The 27,484-nt window shown below is 43.3% G+C and overlaps 2 protein-coding genes, 2 long non-coding RNA genes and 2 pseudogenes across 4 annotated transcripts; 4 read left to right on the plus strand and 2 right to left on the minus strand.

The window, feature by feature from the left end:
- The first annotated feature begins 283 nt into the window (after positions 1-283).
- LOC127760778 (light-mediated development protein DET1-like) lies at positions 284-2,335 on the plus strand (annotated as a pseudogene).
- Positions 2,336-6,121: 3,786 nt separating this feature from the next.
- LOC127764223 (uncharacterized) lies at positions 6,122-7,423 on the plus strand. The gene is made up of 3 exons (XR_008015826.1): positions 6,122-6,683; positions 6,795-6,877; positions 7,307-7,423. It is a non-coding gene; the product is annotated as an uncharacterized LOC127764223 (long non-coding RNA).
- Positions 7,424-7,919: 496 nt separating this feature from the next.
- On the plus strand, positions 7,920-8,952 carry LOC127764217 (uncharacterized). Its single transcript, XR_008015824.1, has 2 exons — positions 7,920-7,965; positions 8,645-8,952. It is a non-coding gene; the product is annotated as an uncharacterized LOC127764217 (long non-coding RNA).
- Positions 8,953-10,829: 1,877 nt separating this feature from the next.
- LOC127760086 (NAC domain-containing protein 26) lies at positions 10,830-11,924 on the minus strand. Its single transcript, XM_052284295.1, has 2 exons — positions 11,741-11,924; positions 10,830-11,638 (listed from the first exon to the last, which is right to left on the minus strand). Exons 1-2 carry the CDS (start codon positions 11,922-11,924, stop codon positions 10,830-10,832), a joined length of 993 nt encoding a protein of 330 aa, XP_052140255.1.
- A 7,228-nt stretch (positions 11,925-19,152) lies between these two features.
- LOC127780877 (uncharacterized) lies at positions 19,153-20,075 on the minus strand (annotated as a pseudogene).
- Positions 20,076-20,825: 750 nt separating this feature from the next.
- LOC127760355 (ABC transporter B family member 9-like) lies at positions 20,826-25,700 on the plus strand. Its single transcript, XM_052284594.1, has 5 exons — positions 20,826-21,228; positions 21,307-21,508; positions 22,240-22,355; positions 22,581-22,690; positions 25,203-25,700. Exons 1-4 carry the CDS (start codon positions 21,114-21,116, stop codon positions 22,655-22,657), a joined length of 510 nt encoding a protein of 169 aa, XP_052140554.1. The 5' UTR covers positions 20,826-21,113; the 3' UTR covers positions 22,658-22,690; positions 25,203-25,700.
- The last annotated feature ends 1,784 nt before the right edge of the window (positions 25,701-27,484 follow it).

Raw genomic sequence — 27,484 nt, forward strand, 5'->3', positions numbered from 1 at the left:
ACCGCCACCAAGCTCAACAGATCCGGAGACCCTGGATCTTTCACATCCAACTTCCCCACCGGCTCTGGCTCTGGATTAGAGAGAGGGAGAGCAAGAAGAAAATGGGGGTGGAGGAGCAAAGTCCTTCCCCATGGAGCTCGCCGCTGTGGAGAAATGACAACCGTTGACACTACCGATGAGCCTCTTGTAAAATTGCAGACACCAAAATGAAGGAAATAGGGTGACGGTTTCTTGCCTGGCTGCTGCTACTCCCAGGCCTCGTGTTTTTCGCATCAACAATCGTCATCACCTATTTATCAAGTTTGGTAGTGTGGATGGAGGGGTAAATCCATTTTTCCAGACATATTACCAGTCAGTTGTGCATAACCTGATGTCATTTAACTGTAAGTACATTTATGTTTCTTTAGGTTTCTCGCAGCACTGAACAGAATTTAGCATTCTTTGCTGTGTACAACATGGAGACGACAGATATTGTTTCACTCTATCAGGTACCTATTCTCATTGAAACATGTTGGAGTTGTTTCTTTTTGTTACGTTGAGCTTATCATGCAATTTATCAACAGAATTCTTCGGAGGAGCTCTATTCATTGTTTGAATATTTTTATGACCATTTTCACACAAATCCACAAAATTCATCACATGGAAATTTTATCTCGTCACATTCCAATAATGTTCATGCTCTCGATCAACTTCGGACAATTAAAAATAAAGCAAGCAGCTCCTCACAGGTAATATTGATAGCATCAAGGGTATCATTTTTTTTGACTCACTACAGTTCTTGGCTCTGTTATTCTGTTTTTATTGTTTCCACAAGGTGTGAGGTTGTTTGAAAGTTATTGCGCTAATGCCTACATCTTTTGCAATGTTCTGATTAAAAACCGCACGAGTTTCAATTATTAAGTCAATACTGCTCAGTTCTACATGCTTGGATATAATGTACAGCAACAATAAATCACCAACATTGTACTGAATAATACACTAAATCCCAAATGCATAATGAAAGTTTTCTTATTTTCTGAATCGTCTTGGCATTGAACTGTCTATGATGTGAGGAATTTAAAAGGTATCCCTGTATTACCCTTAAGCCTTGAACCTTGTGAGCTTGAGCAGTCTTCCAGTAAGGGCCTTTTTTTATGTCTGCTTTCTATTAACACCAGGACAAGTGGTTTGCTTGTGAAAATTGTAGAATGAGCCAGATCTTTGTTACGGAAAGCTAGAGGTGTGAAATTACTAGTTGATGATCTTGGATATTTCTTGAAATCCACATTTATTTAATGTTACTCTTACTATTTATATATGGCATAAGGCATATGCTAACTAATTTGTGATGCTGACTTTTGGTAAATGCCTGCTCTATATTTAGCAGTTTGTGAAAAAGATGATGGCGTCACTACCTTACACTTGTCAATCACAAAGTCCTTCACCATACTTTGACCTATCATTGTTTCGGTATGATAAGGTACACTCTTCAACTTGTTTGAAATAACTATACATCAGAAAGCAGTTGATATTTTCAAAATTTCACAGTTTACAGTCAAGTTCAAACTTCAAACACATAGAAGATGCTACCTTGACTAACAAATATGTGACACAATCTTCTCTAAATATAAGCCACGCGAGGCGCTTTTGTCTATTTTCTCCCCCTTTTGACCTTGCTAAATAAAAACTACAACTCGCATGAATTATGGCTGTTCTTTTCCATGTGGGCATAACTGAAGGGTAAGAAAATCATCTACCCACTTTCGTAGGTCCCTTTGATCCACTCCTATGAATAAATGGCAGTTTTTTTTTCTTATTGTTATTTAGTTCTTGACATTTCCTTGTCCCTCGTTTTCAGCTGATTTCAGCGATTGATAGGCACTGACACTGTATAGAGCATCCAATAAAATTCATATCAGTGAAGCAGCCAAATGTTGTCAAATTCAAGATAAAACCAGGTATTTCTTACTAGATCATCATCGTTAGCAATTATCATCTAGATTCTGAAGTTCTTGCTTGTATCTTCATATAATTATCAAGGACATTGTGTAATATTACATTACGAAGGCCACATCATATGAATAAACCAAAATAATGGTTAACATGTTGTGTAACATATAGGCGTACTATATGGCTGAGTGTAGAATAAGTAACTTTCGAGTTTGATCTATTTTTTGTCGGTCATGTAAATCAAAATATCCTTGGTTTAAACTTTTCAGGTTCAGATTCTGGTGCTTCTGACAGCAGGGCAAAAAGAATATCTTCCTTCTTGTTTCACCCATTTTTCCCTCTCGCACTTTCTATTCAGCAGACATATATGCAGCCAACTGTTGTCAATTTACATTTCAGGAGATAGAAAGATATTGCCGTTCCCTCAATTGTATTTGTAACAGTTATGAGCGGTGCACAGCTCAGTAAAAATTTTGGCCGCCTGTAGTAGGATGTTTTATCGGCAAAGATCTTATTATAGGCAAAGGAAAAATGTGGTTTTAGGTTCTCCCTTTGATTATGCTGGAATGTACATTTTGTAGGAATATGGCTGTCTGAAGGCAAATGTGGTTCATCTAAATAAAAGGAAGGTAAAATAGAGTGAACAAAATGAGCTTTTATTTTGAATTCATTACGCTGTCTTTCCCTCCTGATCCCCAAGTCTTTCCCAGGGGCCTAGCTCAATTTGTCACTGTACATAGATCGTCCATCTTGCAACATGGCTTGTAGGGGTGGCAATTTCCCTGTTGGGGTCAGGGACGGGCGGGGGAGAATTCTCACCCACGTGTGAGTGGGGATAAGGCCCCGCAAAATTTCGGGGATGGGGCAGGGATCGGAATTAACTTGCTGGTGACCTAGAGGGACCCTTGATGTGAGTTACTTTTCTAAAAAGTTACCCATTGCAATAATATAGATCCAACAATCTCATTCAAAATTGACATAAAAACTCAACGCTTAATCTTTTTCGTTCCATCAACCAACCCACACTGTCGGGGGCTATTGAAATTTTATCATACTATTATTCAATGTATTGCAATATTTTTATGGAGTGTTAACTCTATTCAGGTAATGCAGGGCCCCGGTCACCCGCCGGGTCCCCTGTGGAGGCGGGGATGGGTGATGTTTTTCACCCGACTTCCATTCCGGGGCCAGGGGCAAGGGCATTCCAAGTTTCCAACCCAACCCAGCCCCCCTGTTGCTACCCCTAATGGCTTGAAAGTGTTACTATTAAATTAGTTAGTTAGTTTGATGCGATCAGTGCAATTCTTGCCTGTGATCATTGACTCGGAGATAAACATCAGTAGTTGTTTATCTAAGGGGTGTGGTTTCTGGATTATGGGCTTCTGCAGTTAACCATTTATTTAGTCCAGGAAACCCCAGCCCTTGACGATAGATCCGTCTGTGTTGAGTGAGTACTTTTGTTAGGTGGGCTCGAAGGAGAGTAATTATATAAGACTTCCAGGGATGTGATAAAGGACATCGAATGAGCATTATGAACTATCAAACTATCCCCAAACTCGTCTCTCTACTGCTTCTTCCTCTCGAGTTTTTTTTCCTGTTCTTCCACCCCTAAACTCTTGATTTCTTCTCTCAAGCTCCCAATCTAGCTTGGCGTGACACCGGCATATCGTGGGTTCGTGACACTTGGATAGTTTGATGGAGTTGGACCATCTATCAATCAAGATGATAGTAGTGAACCATGCAGGAATTGCTAGAATTCCGTTGAATGTTTTTTTTCCCATCCTAGTCTTTTTTATCGGTTCAATCTGTTCAATGATTCGGACCAACTGTTAGGATTCTCTCAATTTACACATGTTCAGATTTCCTCTACCGAGGTTGAACCGAGGGTGGATCTACGAAGCAATCAGAGGAGGAGGGGGGGGGGCTCATCTCCTTCTTTCTCTTTCAGCACCCCTACTTTTAGTCCTCTTCCCTCTCCTCCTTCTCTCAATGCCCCCCTTTAGCACCAATGTTGAATTCACCCCTTTTAGCAATTAACTACCATCCCGATAGAGAATATGTTTCTTTTATATTAGATTCAAGGGGCTTAGATTTTACTAGATATTTTATATTTTAGCCCTATATAAAAACTTTGTTTCACAATTAGACCCCCATTTTAAAAAAAACATATTCTAGATTTGGACCCTGCCTTAGGCCAGAATAGTTGGCGTTGAGGTCCAAAGCCACGGTGTCGATGTCTTTTGCACCGACCCATAGCCTTATTCAGTGCGACGGTGAGATACCCGAATATCCACATTATCCACCCCCACTGATGGAGAAACCATCTTTGATCGGTCGACCAAATTTTACAATAGTCCCAGTTCCATTAAAAACCGGGACTAAAAACGATTTTTAGTCCCGGTTTAAAAAATTTTGATCTTTAGTCCCGGTTGGTAACACTAACCGGCCGGGACTAAAGATGATTTTTAGTCCCGGTTCATCCCCTGTCAGATGTATGTCAGGGGATCGAGGATCTTTAGTCCCGGTTACCACTTTAGTCCCGGTTGGTGGTACCAACCGGGATTAAAGATCGATTGATCTATACTCCCGGTTGGTAGTACCAACCGGGACTAAAGATCGATCTTTAGTCCCGGTTGGAGTTATCAACCGGGAGTAAATATTTCTCTCCCACATCCGATCGGTTAAGTCCCAGACAGATATTTAGATAAGATTGGAACATCCCCTCTCTTCCTCTTCTCAGATCCAATCCTCTTCCTCCTCCCCTCCCCTCTCTTCCTTCCCTCCTCCCCTTCCTCTTCTCCTCCCCTCTCCTTCCTCCTCCTCCCCTCTACTCCGTCTTCTATCAACCGGCCGACGGCCGGCGGCGGCGGCGCGCGGGGAGGCGGGCGGTTGGCGTGGGGAGGCGGGCGGCTCGGCCGTGTGCGTGGAGGCGGGCGGCGGCGCGGCGCGGCCGCGCGTGTGGAGGCGGCCGGCGAGCGGCAGCGCGGCTGCGCGTGGGCAGGCGGCCGACGGGCGCCAGCGGTGGCCGCGGCCGGGCGCCGGCTCGTTTTTTTTTTAATAATTTGTGGATGTATAATTTTTTAGATTTTGTGATTCATTGCATCGCATGGATCTAAGATGTATAATTTGTATAATCTGTGATGTATTTAATTTGTGTGTAGTTTTTTAGGATTTGTGATGTAGTTGATCTGTGTGTAGGATTTGTGATGTATTTGATTTGTGTGTATAAGTAACTTTAATATTTGGGATGTTGATTTGGGGATGTGCATCCCATTAGATTCGGGAGAAAATATATAGATTAACACTAGCCATTAGCAAAATCAACAACAAAATAAAATAAAAAAAAATCTCGAGGAACTATCGCGAACTGTCGCTTCCCAACACCAACCGGGACTACAGATCGATCTTTAGTCCGGATTATTTGAACCAGGACTAAAGATAGCGATCTTTAGTCTCAGATTCGTAGTCCTGGTAGGAAAACCGGGACTACAAAGGGTTCTAAACCGGGAGTAAAGAACATTTCTCCACTAGTGCCTCCTTGGATGTGAATAGCAAAAATGAGTTACTAGACAATGAAGACGCACTGTAGCCCGGAGGCCTTTGCTGTGGATGCTTGGTGCACGTCTAGCAACATGCACACATGCTTCAGAGTTGTCGTCCTTAAGCTAGCCAATGCTCCAATAGCGGCGCTATTAAGCCAGCCAATGGCCCATCAAGGCTTTCACCCGCGTTTTCTCATTCAGTCCCACACAACTAATCCACACAAGGAGCACGATTGTTACCGACCACCACACTGTACATCCAACGTCCAGCATGGGTTCATAGGGTCGTTCTTGTTCATCGCCATCCCTTCATGTGCAAGCCACTGCCTCCACCCTCACACTGGAGCTTCCCATAATCAAATCTAGAAGCAGACTGGCTATAAAAAGGTGAGGAGCTCCATGCACTACACCATGTCCTAAAATTATACCGATCAACGGTCGGTCGGTATAACTTTTCGACGATCGGACAGTTGGGAATTCTAATTTCATTAGCGAACTGTCGGCCGGTAATTATGTAACTTTTTACTGATAAATTATCGGTAGGCAATAATAAACTTTATAAAAAGAGACAGTCGGTCGATAAAAATATAACGATATCTCGTCGGTCGGTAATAGGCTAATAGCCGGTGGAGGAATTTAGGGAGCCAAAATTTTCGCCTCTGCTTGGCCGGCACGCGCGCGCGGTTGCGGTGGAAAATTTTGCGGCATTAATTTTTTTCGGCATTATTTGCACCAAACCCTATCTATCCCTTTGATCCATCGCCTGTGTCCCCTCCGCCACTCCATCGCGCGCGGAGGCCAAGCGCCTCCGGCGCCGCCGCCGCTTCCTCCCGGCGGTGCTGCCTCCAGGCGCCACCGACGCTTCCTCCCCACGGCGCTGCCCCAGGTGCCGCCTCTTCCTCCCCGCGCTGCGCCGCCCTTCTTCGTGCCACCGCCGCCGCCTCTCCGCTTCGCAGCGCCGGCGCCGACTCCACCTCAATCCGCCATCACCAGTCGCCCTAGCCCCCACGTCCACCTTCACAGCCGCCCTAGCCCCTTCCTCCGCCACCCGCACCAGCCACCCTAGCCCCCAGTCCCCCACCTCCGCCACCCCCACCTCCACCTCCACCACCCCACACCTCCGCTGCTTCCTCGAGCTCAGCCTCCCCTTACCCCTTCACCCCCAATCCCTTCCTAAAAAATCAGGGAAGTGTTCAAGAGCCTCTAAGCAAGGTAAAATTGTTTGGTGCTTTTCTCTATTATAGTATAGTTATGTATAATGTGGTAGCAGGAGGGAAAAAAACAAACTATTTACTAATTTCTTTTGCATGGAACAATGTACAGTTATATGGGTATTGAATGATTGAAGACCACGGGTGTTTGCATGCAGCAAGACAACATCATTTGAAAGGAAGACAGCAAGAATTGTAAGTTAGTGTTCAATTTCTCATTTTTGCTGTGATGGCTGTTTGTCCAAATAGAGTCCTGTGTGGAATGGCGATCTGTGTATGCTGTGATGTTCTTTTGTGAAATAGAGCCATGTGTGAAATGACTATATGTGCATGCTGGCAGAACAATATTAAATAAAATCTTGCAGCGACGTTGTGAATTTGGTTATATTATGCAATATGTAACATATAACAACTTCTTTGATATGCAGTTGTAGTTGTATTTTTTTGGTACTTTTTAATAATTGTCTCTCTCCTTGCAAGGTTTATCTAGACAGGGAAGGTATTTACCCTATTGGTAGTTTGAATTGGCTGAAGAGGATGAGCACCTTAACTTATTTCAACAGGCTATCTAGCATCTGCATTTGATAGCTATCATTGGCTCCCTTTCTAATTGCTCTCACGCAGGACTTTGGCTGTTTGTAGGGCCCACCATGTGAAGAACAAGAACTTGCTATTGGGAGTCATGATAGTGATATTGAGGCTGACTGTGCTCATTTGCAAGAAGTGCTTTTCAATGACAATGAAAACATTGTGCACAGAAGAGTTGTACAAAGGGGAACTTCACGATGTGTTTCTGTCACTCCAAGAGGCCGCACAACCTCTTGCAATGAAGATGAAAGCCTTGTAATGTCTACATCCTTCTCTATGCTTATCTTAGGTATATAATTACTTGTGTTATATATTCCCTTTTCTGAACTATACTGTGTTTTAGGTTGGCAAGGATGTTATACTCTATGCTGTCACAAGAAATGATGTCCCAGTAGCCAAGGCAACAATTGTCTCAACGAACCCAAGAACAACAGTGGGAGGTCAAGCTCTTGGAGTCCAATACTATGAGGTGGTTGTGAATGTGGTGTTAAAGAGGGACACCGTGCTTCCTTGTCCATTTCGTATTAAAACTATGGCTGATGCGTAAATGCTGTCTATTGCATGGCCAAATAACAAAGTAAGAACTGCAGTATATTTTTGTTGTTTTGGTACTCATGTATCACCTTAAGATACTAACTAATGCTAATATTGACAGATCAGGGCAAACAAGAGGCCAGGTATCTCCCAATGCGGAGGTATTTTACATATAAACTTTACTTTTTTTCTTGCACTAAAATATGATTTATAGAACCGCTGAATTCTAAATATTAAATATTCTAGTGTTGAGTTCTCTCTGCGACGTATTTAGATGTGAACTTTACTACCATGCACTAAATTATGATATGTTCAAGTTCACTCCAACAATATCCTGCTGCAACATATTGATGTAGCCCTCAAAGTTAGAAGTTACTTAACCTGTCAATTCAATATAACAATCTGATCAGAAAGTTCATTTGAATTAGAAAAAGCCTTGTATATGGACTCCATGCTTTTGTTTCAATCTGAACTGGCCTTGTTTATGCTGGTAACAATTAGTATACATACTGCCTATGGTTCAGCTGAAAGAAACCTGAAGGATTTATCATGTAAATTTATATGGTGAGATAAGGGGAGTTATAAAAGTAGTATTCCTAGTTCTTTAAAATCCTTGAACTTAGTGATTGTTGAGTATTGCTACTTCATGATTCAGGTTGACATGTTAGGTGGTCTAAAATATATCATTTGGAAAATGTAGAAAGTACAGGTTACTGGAGGCATGTATTTGCCCAAGTGATGGGAGGCAACAACAGTACTAGCATGTTTTGTAATTTTTTAGTTAACTACATTTTCTTAAAAGTAATTTGTTTAACTGGAACATAATACCTTTTTCTGTAGGTGGAGGTTCTGGAAGGACATAGAGGTGGACCTTGTCTTATGTTGACAACAAGCTATGGAGGATGACCTTGTTTTGGGGGCAAGACAAGGTCATCCTTTTGTAATGGAGTTTGCTACAGAGGCGAACTTGTTGGGAAATGCCAACATACTGCATGTAATGGAGTTTGCTTCAGGATAGATATGGTGGAACTTGGATGAAATGTAAATCTTTTGGACACCTGTTGTATCTATGCCACATGCGTACTGCATGCATGTATGCTTGAATTAATCTGTGAATGAATTAAAGTTAGTCACTATTTTGATTTGAAGTGTTGTCTTCAGTCCAATATAATGAATCTATGGAGACTAATTTGGTGAGAATATTGGTTTGTCATTTCTAATTGTGATGAACAAGTATATAATTTGATATGGATACATTAATATGAAACTGGAATTGTGATGTTCGACTGACAGTGGGTCAGCAATTCTCATATCTGCGGCAAATAGTCGGTCGGGAATTGTTGTGGGTGGGGATAAATATGTTGGTCGGTATAAATAAGGTCGGTCGGCAAATCTAACAACCACCGTCTGATAGTCGGTCGGTAAAAATATGTTGGTCAGGAAATCTCTTTGCCAACCAGACTTATTCCGACTGTGCAAGTTGGTCGGGAAAACATTTACCGACTGATGGTTGGTCTCTAAATGTGGCCTTCACCAACCGATCCTCTGTTGGGGATTTTGTGTCATGGTGTAGTGATGGAGAAGGAGGATGCGCATCCAACAAAAGGGAAGATAAACCGCCACCGCCGCCTAGAAACTCCCCTACTCTCCATCATTAGCCCTCGAGGTCTGTCATGTCGCCGCCGCCGCCTAGCCACTCCCCTACTCTCTGTCATCAGCCCTCGAGGTCCATCATGTACGCTGTCACCGCCGCTCACTGCTACCTGACCGCCTCCCGCCGGTCCCGCCTAGCTAGCACCGTCACTTCTCCTCGTGACGACGTGATCCTCGCACCACCGCCATCTCACTATCGCCCACATGCCAAGAGCATCAGATGCGCCCTCCTAGAATGTTTAGCCGTTGTTGACCTCTTGGATTTGGTGGAGCGTGGCCTCCACATTGCTGCCCTCGCGCAGGTGTTGCCTCCTCACCGTGCTGGCTTTGTTCATGATTTGTCATGACACTATCATCATTGCACCACCCTCTGCCCAAGTCCGAGATGTGTCGCTTCGGTGGTGGTGAGGCGGAGGATGAGGGAGGGAGGGCTGGGCATAGGGTTTTGTGTTTCGCCTTCCCCTCCGAGTCCCACACACGAGAGGCAACATGGAGGGGTCTCTCACGGTGCCTATCAAGTATCTGTTTTGTCTGTTTTTTATTTTTTAAGTTGGACATATGTAATAAGAATCCAAACCCTTTAGGGAGGAAGAACAAACATGTGAATGTTTGTTATAATGTGTCACTGAATCAGACCGTTCATTTTTTTAAACTGAGATGGCAACGCAAATCATGCGGAATGTTAGGTAGACCGTAGACATGCGGTCCCATGCATGTTTTAATTTTGTTCCTATATATCCACACCAAAATGGATATTAGCTACATAAATGAATGATGAATTAATGCAAGAACACCTAATTAGAGTACATATGAAAACTAGCTAGTCGATCGTATCACCTGAAAATTAAGTTCATAGTATATAATAAGTACACCATACACCATGCATGTTATAATTAAACAAAATAATTAATTCACATAATTCAATCCGTACGGAGGGATAGCAGGCATGCACTGCTAGCTATGTACAACACAATCAAGCTGGGCTCACGCACAAATACATGCAGTACACACATTTATCTATCACGCATGCATGTATACCTATATATATCTTGTATGTATATACCTGTAACTATACCTTGCTATACGGTGCACGGCTGCACGCTCACACACATACATATTGCTGGTACACACATATTATTAGTACATACAGTATATGATAATATAGCTAGCCAATCTATAATAACTAATAATCTCTCAGCAAATCTCACTCACATCGATCACACAAGAAGCCAAAGGCAATGCAAAAGCCATGATGCATATGCATAAAATGGAGTATAGCTAATTAACCCACCACCCTCTGTCATCACACTCGCGCATCGGCGCATGCATGTATGTATGTATGTATGTATGTATGTATGTATGTATGTATGTATCAGTACTTCCAGATGGTAGCATCCATGTTGCATGCCACCGACGAGATGTCGGCGGCGTTGTTCTGGTCGGCAGCATCCTGCGGCGACACCACCAGCGACGACGGCTCGCTCACCACGAAGCCTCCGGCGGCCATGTCCATCTGCTGCTGCTGCTGCTGCTGGTAGTACATCGATGGGTTCCCAACAAACTGCTGGGCGCCGCCGTTGATCTGAAGCGGGAAGCCAGGTAGAGTGGAGTAGGAAGGCGGAGGCGGAGGCGGCGCCATGAGTGAACCGGTGGAGAAGTCGTCCAACATCTGCAGCTGGTCAGACATGGAGGGCATCTGCATCTGCATGGGGGCTTGGATGATGCTGGCGGAGGCCATGGCCATCTGCTGCTGGTAGTTGGCGGCGGGCACCTGATGAGCAACCGGCATCTGCATCTGCATCGGCATCTGCATGGGCACCGGCACCGGCTTCTTGATGCCGGAGCTCTTGTGGAAGATCCTGCACACGGCCCAGTCGTCCTGCCTCGGGGGCTCTGCGGAGGATGGCGGCGGCGGCGGCTGTGGCGGAGAGGCGTCGGCGAGCCTGTACTCGTGCATGACCCAGTTGGTCTTGTCGCCCTTGGGAGCCCTGCCCTTGTAGAAGACGAGCGTCTTCTTCATGCCGATGAGCATGTGGTGGTTGCGGAAGATCTCCTTGTCCTTCCCCGTCGCCTTCCAGTATCCCGCCTCCGTCGCCCTGTTCGTCCTCATCCCCGTCGGATACTTCCGATCCTTCTGGCAGTAGAAATACCACTCCTTCTCCCCGTTCATCTTCGCCTTCCCTACATTTTTTTTTCACATCATATCATATATATAAATTTCCCTAATTATATATATATATATATAATTTCTTTCAATTCAAACTAATACGATATGATGTTTACCTGGCAAGTCCCATGGCTCGCACTTGTTGAGATCCACCTCTCCAATGGCAGCCACGCAAAAGCCCCTGCTGTCCACAACCTTGGGTGCAAGGTAAAAGGTGATGATCTCCTCGTCCGTTGGGTGAAACCTAAAGCCCGGAGGCAGGTCAGGCTGCCGCTCCACCTGCTGCTGCTGCTCTCCCATGCTCACCACGTACTACAGCTCTCAACGATGATCTCGATCGCTTCAACCTGACATATATAACCAATAATACATATATAAGCAAATCATTAACCAAATTTAGCAAATCGATGTAGTTTGTAAATGCCGAAATCTCAACTTCTAAATAGTGCAAACATAATTAAGCTAGTCCTCATATATTGAACATACCTCAACAAGCTCGCATGTAAATTAACAAGCGCCCCAATGTAGAAGCGAATTAAGATGGATGGATGGTGTTGTGATGAATGCAGGAAGATGTAGGCCGGAGGGTTGGGTTAAATAGTGGGAAGGCGTGTGCACACAAGCCACTTGTCAGGGAAGACTCTATCTCTACTTTAACTCCTGCCGTTGTTTGTTTCCGATGGTCTGTTTCATCTTTCCAATTGTGAGTGCTTATGCTCCGCGTGCCATCTATGGATACATCTTCTCGCGGGCTCATTTCTCTGTGGGTGCCACAGCTGGAATCGATCAATATACCGAGGCTTTACTATCCTAGCTCGTCGTATTCTTGCATCGAGATACATCTATCGTTATGATGTATCGCGTGTTTGGCTACTTTAATTCCTTTAGCTATAGCTGCATTGCTTTACCATTTGTCTTGTTCGTTTTTGCATGCTTCCCTAATTGTCTCGCTACATACAAAGTGCATCGCTTTATTGCTGGCCTAATGCTCACAAGCAATACCGATCCTCATGTTGATCACGCATATACAGTCAGGTTATTGCTAAATCTTGTAGGATAAAAAGATATATCAATCCAGACAATATAATTAAACTCGCGTGCAAAGTTAGCGCTAGCATAGTCATAATCTTGTGATCTGCATAGAAACACATGGCTGGAGTAAAGAAGAGGAAAAAAAATATGAGAAATCGAGATGATTCTATTCTACCCCAGTACAAATTTCATATATGTAGTAGATTCAAACATTCACATGTACCACACTGTTTTAATGAAATGGCTCGAATAATATATACTTGTGTGCGTGACGTGGTTCCCCTCAGATTCCAGCAATCCCAACGGGATTTATTCTCATAGATAGATAAATATATAAAAATTGTTTCGTATCCTTCACTAAAACAGAACACGGGTGCCATATTAATTAATTTACACATTTTGCCATGCATGTCTACAAACAGCAGACATGTATATCATATATATTAATTTTGTCTGACTTGCTTAGCTTCTGCAGATACATCCATGTAATTCTATCTCTATCAAACTTCGCACTTGATGATAATATGATTTATATGTATGCAAAACAAATTAATTAAAGCTCTGCATTAATATATATGTGTAATGTCGTCGTACGTCATCTAATATATACAAATGACAGATGTCAATCAAGTGGATGTAGATTGATCACGCTGCTCATGCATATGCATGCAAGCGATGAAGAAATATTATCACTCGTATAATTAATAATCTAGCTGCTGCAGGGTGATCGATGATCCTAGCTTGAAACCATAACGAGGCTGGTTACCATTAAGCTAGCTATCGCAAGCCAGGGGACACATCGATCTGTGCAGCCATCTCTCGTCAATACTAGAAAACTCATTTTCAGCGTAGTAGGGGTTCGATTTTCGCAGATGGGCATGTCCTTCAGAGCCAAAACCCCGCCGGCAAAAATTGTATCTGGGGTGGAGGGGGCGGTCCGCCTGCAAAGATGCCCCTATATAGTCTTCTTCCTCTCCGAGCCCTGTTCATTCTCCCCGAAGTTTCTCTCTCCTAAAGTGACTTAAATATAGGGGGGAGGTTTTGAACTTCAAATCTTCGGGGGATTTTCCTATGGTGCTTAGATCTACTCATTTCCACACTAGGTATGCAATTTTTTTTAAGCTTTTAGACCTCAATTTGTGATGGATTTATGCATGCAAAATTGTGAAGGAAAAACTCCATATTTTTTAATTTACTTTGTTTTGATATGTTGATATTAGATGTATGTTAACACTTGATGCCTCTTGCTATAGTGGTTTAATGTGGTAACATAAATTCTCAATTTTTTTTATTTTGCTATCACATCCACCTTCTAGTTCTAGATCTTATCATATATATATATATATATATATATATATATATATATATAAATATATATATATATATATATATATATATATATATATATATATATATATATATATATATATATATATATATATATATGGGAGCGTATCCTATGCACACAGGCCCTCGCGTGTACACATCGTGTACACCAACTAAAAATTATCACAAAAAAATCTAGGAAAATTCATACATGTACTTTCAATAGTATTACATCTACGTGCAAAGTCGCATCTTCAAATTCATTCTACATAGAGAATAACAAAAAAGATAAAATTCTGACAAAATTGCAACCTTAAAACAGTCAGATTTTTTGTTTTTTTGTTACGGCTAAAATATAATGAATTTGACGTTAAGATTTTAACCCTAGGTGTAATACAATTGAAAGTATGTGTATGATTTTTTCTAAATTTTTTAGTGACATTTTTTAGTTGGTGTGCACATGTGTACACGTGAGGGCCTGTGTGCATAGGATATGTTTCCTATATATATATATATATATATATATATATGAGAGAGAGAGAATAAAATTTTTAATGTCAATATGTTTTTTCAATAAACTCTGCAAATTTGGTATTAATAGTGCAAATATTTTATGTTCTTTTTTTTAGAGATATGGAAAGTCGGGAATGGATGTATCATTGGCTGAGGTTTTTGTCTCCATATAGAGATGAAGTGTCTAAATTTATTGGTATTGCGAAGGCACACGCTAAGAAGAGCAATATGAGGAAGATAATTTGTCCATGTGCTGACTGTAACAATGGAATAGCCTGGGAAGATGCTTATAAAGTGAAGGAGCACTTAGTAACTCGTGGATTTATGGACAAGTACAAAATATGGACATGTCATGGCGAAGAACAAGTGGACGGGCCTGAAAATGTAGTTCCGACATAAGTTGAAGACATGGTGCACGACGATGGTCCTAGGGATGGCAATGGGTCGGGTCGGGCACGGGTAGAGCAAAACCATGCCCGACCTGATGCCCGACATTGTCCACCCAAACCCTACCCACTAGAGTTAGCGGGCAAAACTCCGTGCCCGTACCCATGCCCGGCGGGCGCGGGTATGTCCGGCGGGTACCCAATGAATCTCACATGAATAATAAGTTGAAAGATATATAATTTAAAAAAGAGAAATAAAATCAATAATTTACCAAATTATCGGTTATCAACAATAATTTGAATTACATCACAACTTAGTATCAGTAAGCATCACAAATGAACAGAGAGAAATGGTATAAGAATTAAGAAATGAGTCAAAATTAGCTAATACATATGTATCGGGTCGGGCATGGGTTACCCACTTGTAAAAAATGAAACCCGCCTATTGCCCATAACATCTTCGGGTCTCGGACGGGCGTGCCCATGGGTAAAAAGTCACACCCATGTCCATGTCCATCGGGTCGGGTATCCACAGATATCCGGACCCATGGGTAAAATTGCCATCCCTAGATGGTTCTGTTGAGGACAAAATCGATCTAGAGGAAATGCTACGTCATGCAGAACCCGAGGTGCTGATGGGATCGGCTAGAGGTTTAAATAACTTTGAAGCTTTATAGAAGGCAGCTAAGGAAGTTCTGTACGATGAGTCGAAGGGCTCTGACAGTGAGTTCACAACATTATGGTCAGTTCTTGAACTTATGAGGTTAAAGGCGAGACATGGATGGTCTGATACCAGTTTCGACAGTCTTTTAGAACTTCTGCATAAAATGCTCCCGAGGCCTAACTCACTACCATCCAGCACATATCAAGCGAAGAAACTCATATGCCCCCTTTCACTTGGTGTGGAAAAGATTCATGCGTGCGTTAATCACTGCATACTATACAGGAAAGAGTACGTTTCTTTAGATGAATGTCCAACATGCGGTGCTAGCCGGTACAAATCGAATAGCAATACTGGCCTAGAACCGTCTGACATAACTGAGGGAACTCAGAGAAAAATCCCGCAGCTTGTGATGTGGTACCTTCCTGTCAAAGACCGCATTAAACGGATATACTCAAATCCGTGAGATGCGGAACTAATGCTTTGGCATGAAGAAGGGCGCAAGAAGGATGGGATGATTCGACACCCGACAGATGCTCATCAGTGGATAAACTTTGATGCTCAGTATAGAGAGTTTGCTAAAGACCCACGGAACATTAGGTTTCCCTGAGTACTGATGGAGTTAATCCTGATAAGGCGGAGGAACCCGAGATGCATAAGGAAAATCCAGTGCCGGAAGTGCCACCGGAGATTGAAGTGACGGAGGTGTCCACGGAGATTGCAGTGCCGGATGTCCAAATGTAGATTAAAGTGGCAGAACCAAAGGTGCAATTTGTGGTATCAGTCAGGACAGATATAGAAGAAGTACCAGGATTGCAATGGGACGGTACAGAGCCAGAAATATTTGAAGACCCTTCTCCTGCGAAAGACCCCGAGGTGCAAGAGACCCCGGTCCCTGAGAAGGCCACTACCAGTTCTGAGGTGCCTAGAGTGCTTAGGAGCCACGACTCCAAGTCCAAAGATGAGAACAAGGAGAAGTTCATGGTAACCGTCTTCAGAGGGGGTAAGGAACGTGCCAAACACAAAGATGATGACCCCCAGAAGGCCGCTGAACTAGCCGGACCAACATACTGGCCAACTGATGATTGCCCGGAAAAGTACGAACACGGGAAAGCACTCTTGCCGGATTGGGCACTAAACGAAGGACCATAGGAGATGAGAAGATTACAAACCTTCTACATGGAAGCCAGCAAGAAAGGCTTGGGCAATATAACAGCTCGATCATCGGCAGATTGTTTCGGCGCCGAAGGTTACGTATGGCTAGATTTGTCAGATCTCCACGCCATATATCGTCGGGATAAGATGGACGTCACCTATGTCGGTGTTTGGTGCATGTGAGTATGAGTTTTAATTAATTACATGAAAAATATGTACAATACAAATCCATGTGATTGTTACTAACAAACTTCTTCTGTAGGATGCAAAACATGGATGCTAAGAAGAAAAAAGAACCTATTGGCTTCTTGGATCCAACTCGGATCTGTCAAACACAGCATACCGTGAGGCTAGCACCAGGGTCAGACCAGCTGAAGGGCAAGACTCCAAAAGAGATAGCTGAATATAAGAAGGGCCTGCACAAGGAGAAGTTGATTACTGTCGCACAGTACATTGAACGAGCCTTCTTGCACTTTCAAAATAAGAGAGTCGTCATGGCCGCTCATAATTTTGAGTAAGTCCGGTACATTTATCTTCTACACATATGTCTTATTTTAGCTGGTACTAACTAACTATGCTGTTGTTAATATGTAGAGATCATTATATCTGTTTACTCATCCACCCTAAAGACGGAACCGTGGTAGTCTTGGACCCTCTCGATTACAAACACCAGTCATACAAAGAATTTCTAACAATCTTACAGTAGTAAGTGATTATGATTCTTGCATTTTTATATGAATGTATTATAAATAAATATCCTTCTTAATGTGAAACGGTACGACATCCATACAGTGTGTACCAATGCTACAAGTTCAAGCGTGGAGAACAGACCCGAATAAGGGAGAAGCTGCTAGTACGTACCTATTGGCCGGTAATACTCCACTCACTTAATGTATTCCAATTGTTTCACTAATTGCAAAATTTATCTTTTTTTTTTCTATAATATGTCCTGAAGTGTCACAAGCAACCTAGAGGAACTATCCTCTACGAGTATTACGCGTGCGAATTCCTTAGGGTTAATGGGAGGTACAGGGTTAACGCAGAGGATGTAAGTCTCTATACTATGTACTAGACCGCTTCACATGTTTATGATATTAATATATTGTTTATCTTCAATGCATGCAGTTGCCAAGATTAGAACGTCGAACAAGCTTTGACGATACAGGCATCACAAATGTCCAGCATGATCTGTGCCACTGCATCCACTCTGAGTGCTGTCATGTGAAAGGAGATTTCTTCGACCCAGATGGTGCCCTAGCGACAAGTGACGAATTCAAGGATCTTCGAGAGTGGAACACTGCTATGCCATAATATGACTAGATGGCGTATTTGAAGTCACAATGTAAAAAAATATTGTAATATATATATTTTGGTAACACTTTTGAGTTATGCAATATATGTAGATTTCTCAATACCAAATGCTTGATAATCTTCCAATATATGTACATAATAATCTACCTGCAAGAATTTCTATTAACGGACAAATTATTATTAAATTTCAAAATTTCCTACCTATCTTCGCAGGCGGCTATTTTTTTTCGCAGGTGGCCGCTTCCTATTTTCGCAGGCGGACCGGACTAGCCAACGTCCGCCTGCGAAAATTATCTTCGCAGGCGGACGGCCGCTCCGCCTGAGAAGACCGGCGATCTTCATAGTCGTTTGCTTACAGGCGGACGGCCGCCCCGCCTGCGAAGACCGTTTTTGGCCGCTTGCGATAATGCTTTTTCTAGTAGTGCGTATCACTTGATTTCTACAGCCATGCATGGCAATTAATTAATTAAGTAGCATTTCTAATTAGCTAATTTGTGTTCATTTTAATTTGATCGAACCCACCACGTTGCCATTGCATGCGGCATACATGTATATATACTTATACATATGCTTGTACACGTCATGACTATCTATCTATCTCTCTCTATCTATATATCTATATCATCGTTAGTTATTTTGTTTCATGTATAGCTACCTTTTCCAGATATGCGGACACCAGTACATGCATCGTGCTTATATTTTATAATTACTTTTCTACAAAAGAAAACGCATATGCACATATACGTATACTACGCGCGCGCACATGATACATGCATGCATATGCAGCTAGCTAGCCATGGATATCCGGCCGGTCTCCTGGTGTATAGCATATAGCTAGTAGAGCAGATGAATGGATAGAGCTAGTGATATATTGCTCGATCCCTAATCATACGCCGCGCGGGGGAAACACGTCGGTTTCGCCGGGTTTCTCCACGACGCGCGCGTACTTTTGCGTGCGGGGCGGGCGCTGGGCTGGGCGGGACGTCCGCATCGGTCGATATGGAAGAGTCGAAGAGAACGCGCGTGTTGCTCGGAGTTTTCTTCTTGCATCATTGCGAGACAACGACAAGAGCACAAGGAACGGGAGAAGAAGTGTAAGGGAGGGAAAAAAAATTGAGAGGGGAGACAGGGACCCACAGAAGTGTTACGCTGCGACTGGTACGGCTTGGGGTTTCCTCCGTGAGACCGTGACGTCGGCTCCGCTGCTTCCGTCGTCGTCGTCTCCTCCTCATCGTCGTCGGCCTCCGACTCCGATTCCGCTAGGGCCATCCGGCGGAGCGGGCTGGGGCCGAGGCGCCGCCGCTTGGCGGCGGCCGCGTGGCGGCTCCGGATCACCTCCATCTCGTTGCGCCGCCGCGTGGCCTCCTCGTCGACGACGAACCGCCGCATCAGGATGTCGTCCGTCAGCGACTTGCCGCGGAACACCGGCCGCCTCGCGCTCTCCCCGCCGGGGCCAGGCGTCCTCATCAGCGCCCTCTTCTCGGCCGCGGGCGGCGGCGCCACCAGCGGGTTGCTGTTTCCGCCTCCGCCGCACCCGGACGCCGACGCCGAGGACGCCCGCGGGTAGCTGTAGCTCCGGTGCGGCGTCACGTCGCCCGCCTGGAAGTAGAGCGCCTGCTCGTTGTACATCGAGATGGGCGCGCACAGGCAGACCCGCGTGAACGACGCCGCCACGTTCAGCGACGACGACTTCCTCAGCCGAGCCCCCATCCCCGACGCCGCCGCCTTCCCGCCCGTCACCCCCGCCGCCGCCGCGGCCTTCGTCGTCGTCCCCGTCCCCGTCCCCGCCCCCGTCGGCTGCTTCCATATCAGCAGCAACACCTCAACCGCCCGCTGGTACCACGGCGACTTCTTCGACGACACCCCTCTCGACCTCGCCGCGGCGCCGCCGCCCGCCTCTTTCGACGACCTGCGCATGGAACCATCACGTCAGCCAAACACGTAGAACCGAAGCAATCATCATCATGCCACATGCAAGGTGCGCCTAACTGCGTACCTCGTCTGCTGCTGCTGCTGCGTTGTTGTGTTCTTGGCCATGTTTTGCATCAAGAGGGAGTGGAGAAACATCTGGGCAGGGCGGCGCGCGCGAGGTGGGGAGAAGAGGAGATGGGAGAAGAACTGAGGTCACATCAAGTTGTTACATTCGTGTAGTACTTGGAAGTGAGAAGGGATCATCAGATCAGCTCAGCTCCCACGGCGTGGAGGTACACTGGGGAGTTAGTTAAGGGGGTCGGTGACGGTCATCGTGCTGGGGGGAGGGGCAGTTTGGTCATGTCGCTTTTTGGGCCGTAGGATACTAGGATCAATGTCAAAGTTCTCTGGAGGGAATAAGGCTGCGTCCATGACCCAACAAGGAATGCTTTTTTAGGACCCTTCCAAAACTGAAGCATATGAAGTACACTCCGCAGGTGTGTTGCATACTCGCACTTGCATTATTGCATACATACATTTCCCTTGGAATTTTACAGCTTTCGGTAAAATCCATAGTTCAAAATGGGCTTAATGGTAACACAACATGACACTAGTCATGACTCATGGGTGACATACATACTTGTGATACTTGATACTAACCCCGTTGCAATGGAGAGGTTTAATTATTTGTAGATAGCTACTGCTACATAATATAAGGGAGTTTAAGTTTTTGCTTGTACTGTTTGACTAGGATCAAGCCGCACGCCGCCATCGGAGCGGCCGGATCTGTGGCTTAGTGAAGAAGGAAACGAGAGAAGAGGTGGCGTGCACGCAGCAGCACCTGATGCGACACAAGTCACGACGACCTCGGCTCGAGCCCGCGCCCCGTCTCGTCTTCCCCGCGCGGATTTCTCGTCGGTTTCTCTTGCCGGCGCCGCTTCTTCCTCTTCCACTCCACCGGCCACCACAACGCCGCCACGAAATCGCTGCCGTTGTCTAAAAGAAAGATCTCTCCTTCTCGCTTGACAGGTTGTCGTCTCCTCTTTGTCCCCTCGCCTCTTCTTTCCCTCTCGTCTTTCTCCTAGGTGGATTTCTCTGCCTGTGTCTAGATGGTGCGGAGACGGCGGCAAGCGGTGGGGCAGTGACGGGGACGATATGGGCTTGTGATTCCGATCCGGTTGGGAGGTGACGACGATGACACCGGCGAGGTCGTCGGTCGTCTTGAGAATGGGTGACAAGATCGGTAATTTTGTCCATCTTCTTGTCACATTCCTGAGCAGCTTCGCAGTGGCCTTCGCGCAGCAGAACAGTAAACATTCAGTCTTCCCTTCAGTTAACTTTGTGTACATGTCGCCATGTCTCTGAACATTCGGTCCGACCAATGCAGGTTGCGTCATGAAGAGCACGTACAGCTCCAACGTTCCGGAGAACGTCGCGGCTGGCATGGCCATGGGCACGGTCATAGTGCTCCTCTTCTGTGGCTACTCCCTGGGGATTTCTTATGATGCCAAGCTGATCCTGGAGAAGGGATATACATGCACCGGAGCACAAGTGATGAATGTCATATTCGTCGTGCTCATCGGCTTGCTGTAAGTTTCTCGGCCATCCTCCTAATCAATTCAGTTGCATTGTTCTCGTGATTGACAAATGGTTTCCTTGTAAGAAATATTATGAGCATAAAAGTTTTTAGGATTGAAAAAAATAATATCATCATAGAATTTTCAGTTAGTTATTTGGTGACTGATAAAATGGTCTTTACCCATTGGAGTATTTTGATTTTGTGCTGATTTAGACATGTTCGGCCAGGACAAAAAAAAGGTAAGTTAGCTGCTGTTTGACACTTGACAGTAATAAGGGATTGTTTTCGTTAACATCCTGCTAAACCAACTGTGTGCACGTATATTTTGTTTTCGTGAACATCCTGCTAATAAGGGATTGTTCAGTTAGCAGCAACAAACTAAGAGCATATCCACTTTATATTTTGGTGTCAACACAATACCAATTCACTGTCACAAAAGTTGAATTATCTCATTCGACAAAGGCAATAATGCAACACAGGCCTTTTGGATTTACGTCAATTGTATTTTCATAGCGTCTTCTTTTATTAAAAAATTGCTTCTTCTCATCTCTTTTTCCTTCAAAAAGAACCTTATCAGACAATTTCAGTATATGAGTTTTCAATAGTCAATGAATTAGCTACTACAGTCGGTATGTGCTATTGTATGTTTTCCATGATTGTATATGATATTTCTTTTCAATTAAACTAACAGTAACTACTTATTAGTTCCAGAAGCTGAAACTTTACTGTTGCATTCACCAGAGCTTCAGGTCAGGCATCTCCAAGCATGAGAGAGTTTGCAGGAGGCCAGGCTGCAGTATACAAGATATTGGAAACAATCAACAGGGAACCTAAGATCGATGCATACAGCACCACAGGTAGGAAGCTAGATGACATTCAAGGGGATATTGAGTTCATAAGTGTTTACTTTTCGTACCTGGCACTACCATGGTCCAATGAGAAAATATTCAGTGTTCTCGCTTGCCATACAAAGTGGTACAACTGTTGCATGCATTTGTTCAGAGCTACCGATTGGCCCATTTGGGATTTTGAAAATTGGATTAGCTAAATTTCTGTTGACATTTTTTTCCTACCATTTTCAGTTAGCCATGCACTGCGGTCAGCGTCATGTTTTCTGTTGCCTGTGCACGTCTCAAGAGCCAGGAAATGTATGACTTGAGGAGCTTACAGGACTACTACAGTTCTGCTATTGGTAGGTGCTCTCAAACATATGTGGGATATGCTTCAATGGGGACATATATATGTAGAATGTTTTGAGTTGCAGTAATGATTTATGATTGTGTGCATCTGCTTTGTTTTTGTTTATTGCTGCAGCGTCTAATTTACCTATCAATATTCAAGAATCATATTACTAGCCAATTATTTCATATGACCTAGAATCTAAAGTCAGGAGTATGCAAAAATATGGGTATTTAATCTGTTGGATCGAATCACAAGAACTAAGCCAACCAGAGGGGGGGTGAATGGTTGATATACCCAAAAACCAAAACTTGTAGCGGAAATAAAAGTTACCCTCAAATTCGATGGATTGCGGTCTGACCGAAGGTGTTGCGCTGGTCGAACCGCCTGATGAACGTCGGTCTGACCGAGATCGAACTCCGGTCGAACCGCCGAGATGCCTGCTGCCGACTCCTGTCACCACCAGTCTGACCGCCGTGTGCCCGCCGGTCGGACCGCCGCGATGCTGCCGGTCTGACCGCCGGTTAGACCGTCGAAACCCGGTGAAACACAAATCGAAGAACTCTCAAAGTAGATGACAACTTTATTGCTTCTCTCTGTGTTTACAAAGTGCACCAACAGCACTTCTTACAAAAATCTCGACTAAACTCGAAACCCTAGCTAAACTAGCAACTCAATTGCTCTCCAAAAGCGATACAAAATCGATACCGGGAAGCCTCACGCTCCCCCTCTATTTATACATGAGGTAGGCAGCCTAAAGCCACGAACCAAACTCATACTAAGAGACCTAAACACCTTAGGAAACTCTCTAGTACAAGACACAAACTTAACATAACCAATCGTACCAAATTTGGACTCCTTTCAAATTCGACTCCGCATCCCATACGCACACAATACCTCCATCGTATGCCATATGAAATCTTCACCAACCACGTGCATCAACTCTAGCCTTAGTATCCCGCATGATATCTGACCACCACGGACATCGTCTTACCACCAAGCCGACTCCCGGTCCATCACCGCAAATACTCTCCCGAGGCATCGAGTCACCTACACATGAAACAAACAAAGAAACCATATTCCAAGACCAAGCTATCCCCAACTTGACTCATTGTTAGCAAACAACAGTATTACATACGTATAGTATCCATCTAGAAGCCATAACCATGAAACAATCACGGATATCCAAAGAACCAACCCGAAACCAAAACCAACACAGCGTCGGCCGGTCAGACCGCGGGCCTGGCCGGTCTGACCGCACACATATCTCCGGTCTGACCGGCAGCCTCCACCCGGTCGGACTGGTCACATAAAATAAGAGTGAATCCGATCATCAGCTGAAAATTGATTATCTCCAAAACCACTTCAACGATAATCTCCAAATATCAAAACCAATAATCACAGATGCCAATTGTTCATCACAGAATAAGAATCAAAACACACTTTGATCTTACATGATCATCAATATCTAGCGCCCATTCTTGATTCTAGAATTTATTGGCGATCAATTTACCTATTCATTATACAATGAGTCAGTTCACTACCCTTTTCTTCCATTTCCTTTTTGTAAGATTTTTTTTGACAACACTAAACTAGATTAGTGGCATGTTTATATATCTCACCTTGTAATTTATTATAAGAACTCATATAAAATTATCTCACTATGACTCTGAACTTGCCTTCATATATATATTCTAGGATGAAATTTTTTCATAAAGATTTAAGTGTTGTGCTATTGTACCTAAGAAAGATTCATATCATCCCTGGAACATCGCTTATCCTGCCATGAAATTGAGAAAAGCAATAGTTACATAATTTTGTTTCAGAGGATAATCAATATGTAATATATAGTACTTTAAGATGGTAGGGAAGAAAGTGCTTAGTTTTTAAGATGTTGCAGAAAGTATTTAGAATTTTATATAAGACAGAGGGGATAAAAATGACATTGCGATTTATAGATAGAGACTGTAGGTCAATCATATTCCAATTTAAGGAGACTACTTAGAGATAAAGAAATCCTTAATACATGTAGTAGAAATGTATGTAATTCATAACCTAATATTGTCGAGGAGACCACAGGATTGCTTGAGGATCCTCGTCAATCCTTAATATTAATTCGAGGAGACCAAAGGTGCCTCTTCTGATCTTCTCAATGATGCTTTCACATACTACCATGGTTGTTGGTCATCATGTACTACGGTGATGTTTCCACCTGCTTGCATTGTGCTAATAGATATTTTCAGTGGTGTACCCAGAACAAAAAAAATACCAAGAGTCCAATACATACTAATCATGTAACTATTTATCGATATTGTAGTTAACATGCTGTAATTTAGCTAGAATTTGATAATTTACCAGGGACCCCCAGGATCCCTGGAAACATAACATAAGCATGCCACTAGATACTTCTACGTTTAGCATATGTATGTTTTGTTTCATATTTGCAGCGTGGTTTTCTTTTTATGGTTTTCATGATTAATTGAAACATAATTAGTCAGCTTGCTCATCTCCGTGTTCATCCCTAGGTGCAGGACTGCATGAAGTTGTTCTACTGTCGAACTCCACGAATATGGGCTGCTCGCATGGTCCTCTTGTGCTGACGAATATCGGCTAGTATTGCAGGCTTCGGCGCTGCAAGGGGTGCCAGCGCCGTTAGCAGACCCCAGCTGCCCCTGCTCCCAAGGGACGACGATGACTATTGCAGCCATAGTGGCACCCACGCTTTGTGAGGCAGTGGAAGTAAATTAACGACATGGTCAGCCACAAAGCAGGTCTACTCGGGGATTGCCAGATTAGCAAGATCAGTTTCATGGTAACATCTTGCAGCCCCTCCTCTATATTGTCTTATTCTCCAATTCATTCAAATGTCTTGGCATATTGTTTTGCTGTGTTGTTTTTTATGAGCTCTACTACTGTTGTGTTGGTTTCTTCCCTTGTATGCCTCTTTTATGGTTTCACCCAAGAAACAATTGGAGTATGAAACTAGACTACTAGAGTCACTGACGCTGCATTTGGAAGGAGTTTTCTCTGGCAAACAAAATGATGTATGTATTAACGCATGATTGTATTCGCTAAAAAAACTCGAAGAATGAATTAACATAATTTTTTAAAACAACTTTATATATATATATATATATATATATATATATATATATATATATATATATATGTTGCAAAAAACTCATTGCACGCAAAAAAAAACGAGAGAGATGAGTTGGGAAAGTGACCAAAATAGCTTAGCCTGAGTCAGCAATCAAGCAGTGCACCATCTTAGCTTTTTAAGGAACTCGAATCTGTCTAGACAGTAAAAATCAAATATTTTGGTAATTGATCTGTACTAGATTAAAGGTTAACTATTTTGTCATGTTGAAGGTTTTTCATTTCAAGCGCACATATAGAAGATGGAGTTCTTAATGTTCTGCAAATATTCTGACCATTATCCATATACCAGTGCAGCAGTGCTGGCCATTATTTTAATGTTGTCATATATGTGCTCTGCTATTCATAATGTGAAATACAAATTAGGTTATTGCAGGGTTTGCACTTTTGATTTCTGTGCGAATTTTGGTAGATTTCCCTTTTTTCACTTCAAACTCCCTCTGCTGCCTGTTTCCTTCAAAATATTACATGCCATGTTTCTCTGTTCAAAATTTACCCTCATGTATACATATTCATTTATCTATGGTGTTTTTGCTTACAATAGATACCTAGGTTTTATCCCTGGCTTTTACATCTTTAATTACTACTGCGCTCTCAAAATTAGCTCAAATTATTCTACCACCATGTGTTGTGACAGGATTAAAACATACTAGATGATGGGGCGCGCCTTTGCGCGCCGCCTGAAAGACATCAACACAACCAAAAAGAGATGCTAATTATACTTATTTTCATATTAGTTCGTTTGTCAATAACTATCATCCGATATTTGCAGGCACATTTAATTTCATTTGTCAAGTGAAAAATGACACAATGATAATTATCCCATCACAACTACAAAACAACAAGCACATGGAGTAACCGTGTAGAACACTTGAACCCTCTCCAATTTCTTACAGCTAAAAAATGAAAACAATGTTCCAATGCATTACTTGTACAAATCACTTCATATCCAATATGTCGAAAAATCAAGTTTTAGCGTTTTTTGAACTTTTCGATTCCGGTCAAAAACATCGCACCCTCGTGTGCCAATATTGGCATTAATTGACAAAAGTTCACCGCACGAATCACGTAGTGAGTTTTTGCCACGAACACACCCAATACACTCCAATAGGTCCAAAAATCATGTTTTGGTATTTTTTAAACTTTTTGATTCCGGTAAAAAACATTGCACCCTCGTGTGCCGATATTTGCATTAATTGACAAAACTTCGCCGCGCGAATCACGCAGTGAGTTTTTGCCACGAATGCACCCAATACACTCCAATATGTCCAAAAATCATGTTTTGGTGCTTTTTGAACTTTTCATTCCGGTCAAAAAAAAATCGCACCCGTGTGGGCCAAAATATACCAATATTGACATTAATTGACAAAATTTCGCCGCGCGAATCACGAAGTGAGTTTTTGCCACGAACACACCCAATACACTCCAATATGTCCAAAAATCATGTTTTGGTGCTTTTTGATCTTTCTGATTCCAGTCAAAAACATCTCACCCGCGCGGGCCAAAATATGCCAATATTGGGATTAATTGACAAAAGTTCGCCGCGCAAATCACGAAGTGAGTTTTTGCCACGAACGCACCCAATACACTCCAACATGTCGAAAAATCATGTTTTGGCGCTTTTTGAACTTTTTCATTCCGGTCAAAA

This window comes from Oryza glaberrima, chromosome 1 (assembly GCF_000147395.1).
Source record: "Oryza glaberrima chromosome 1, OglaRS2, whole genome shotgun sequence".
Lineage (NCBI taxonomy): Eukaryota > Viridiplantae > Streptophyta > Magnoliopsida > Poales > Poaceae > Oryza > Oryza glaberrima.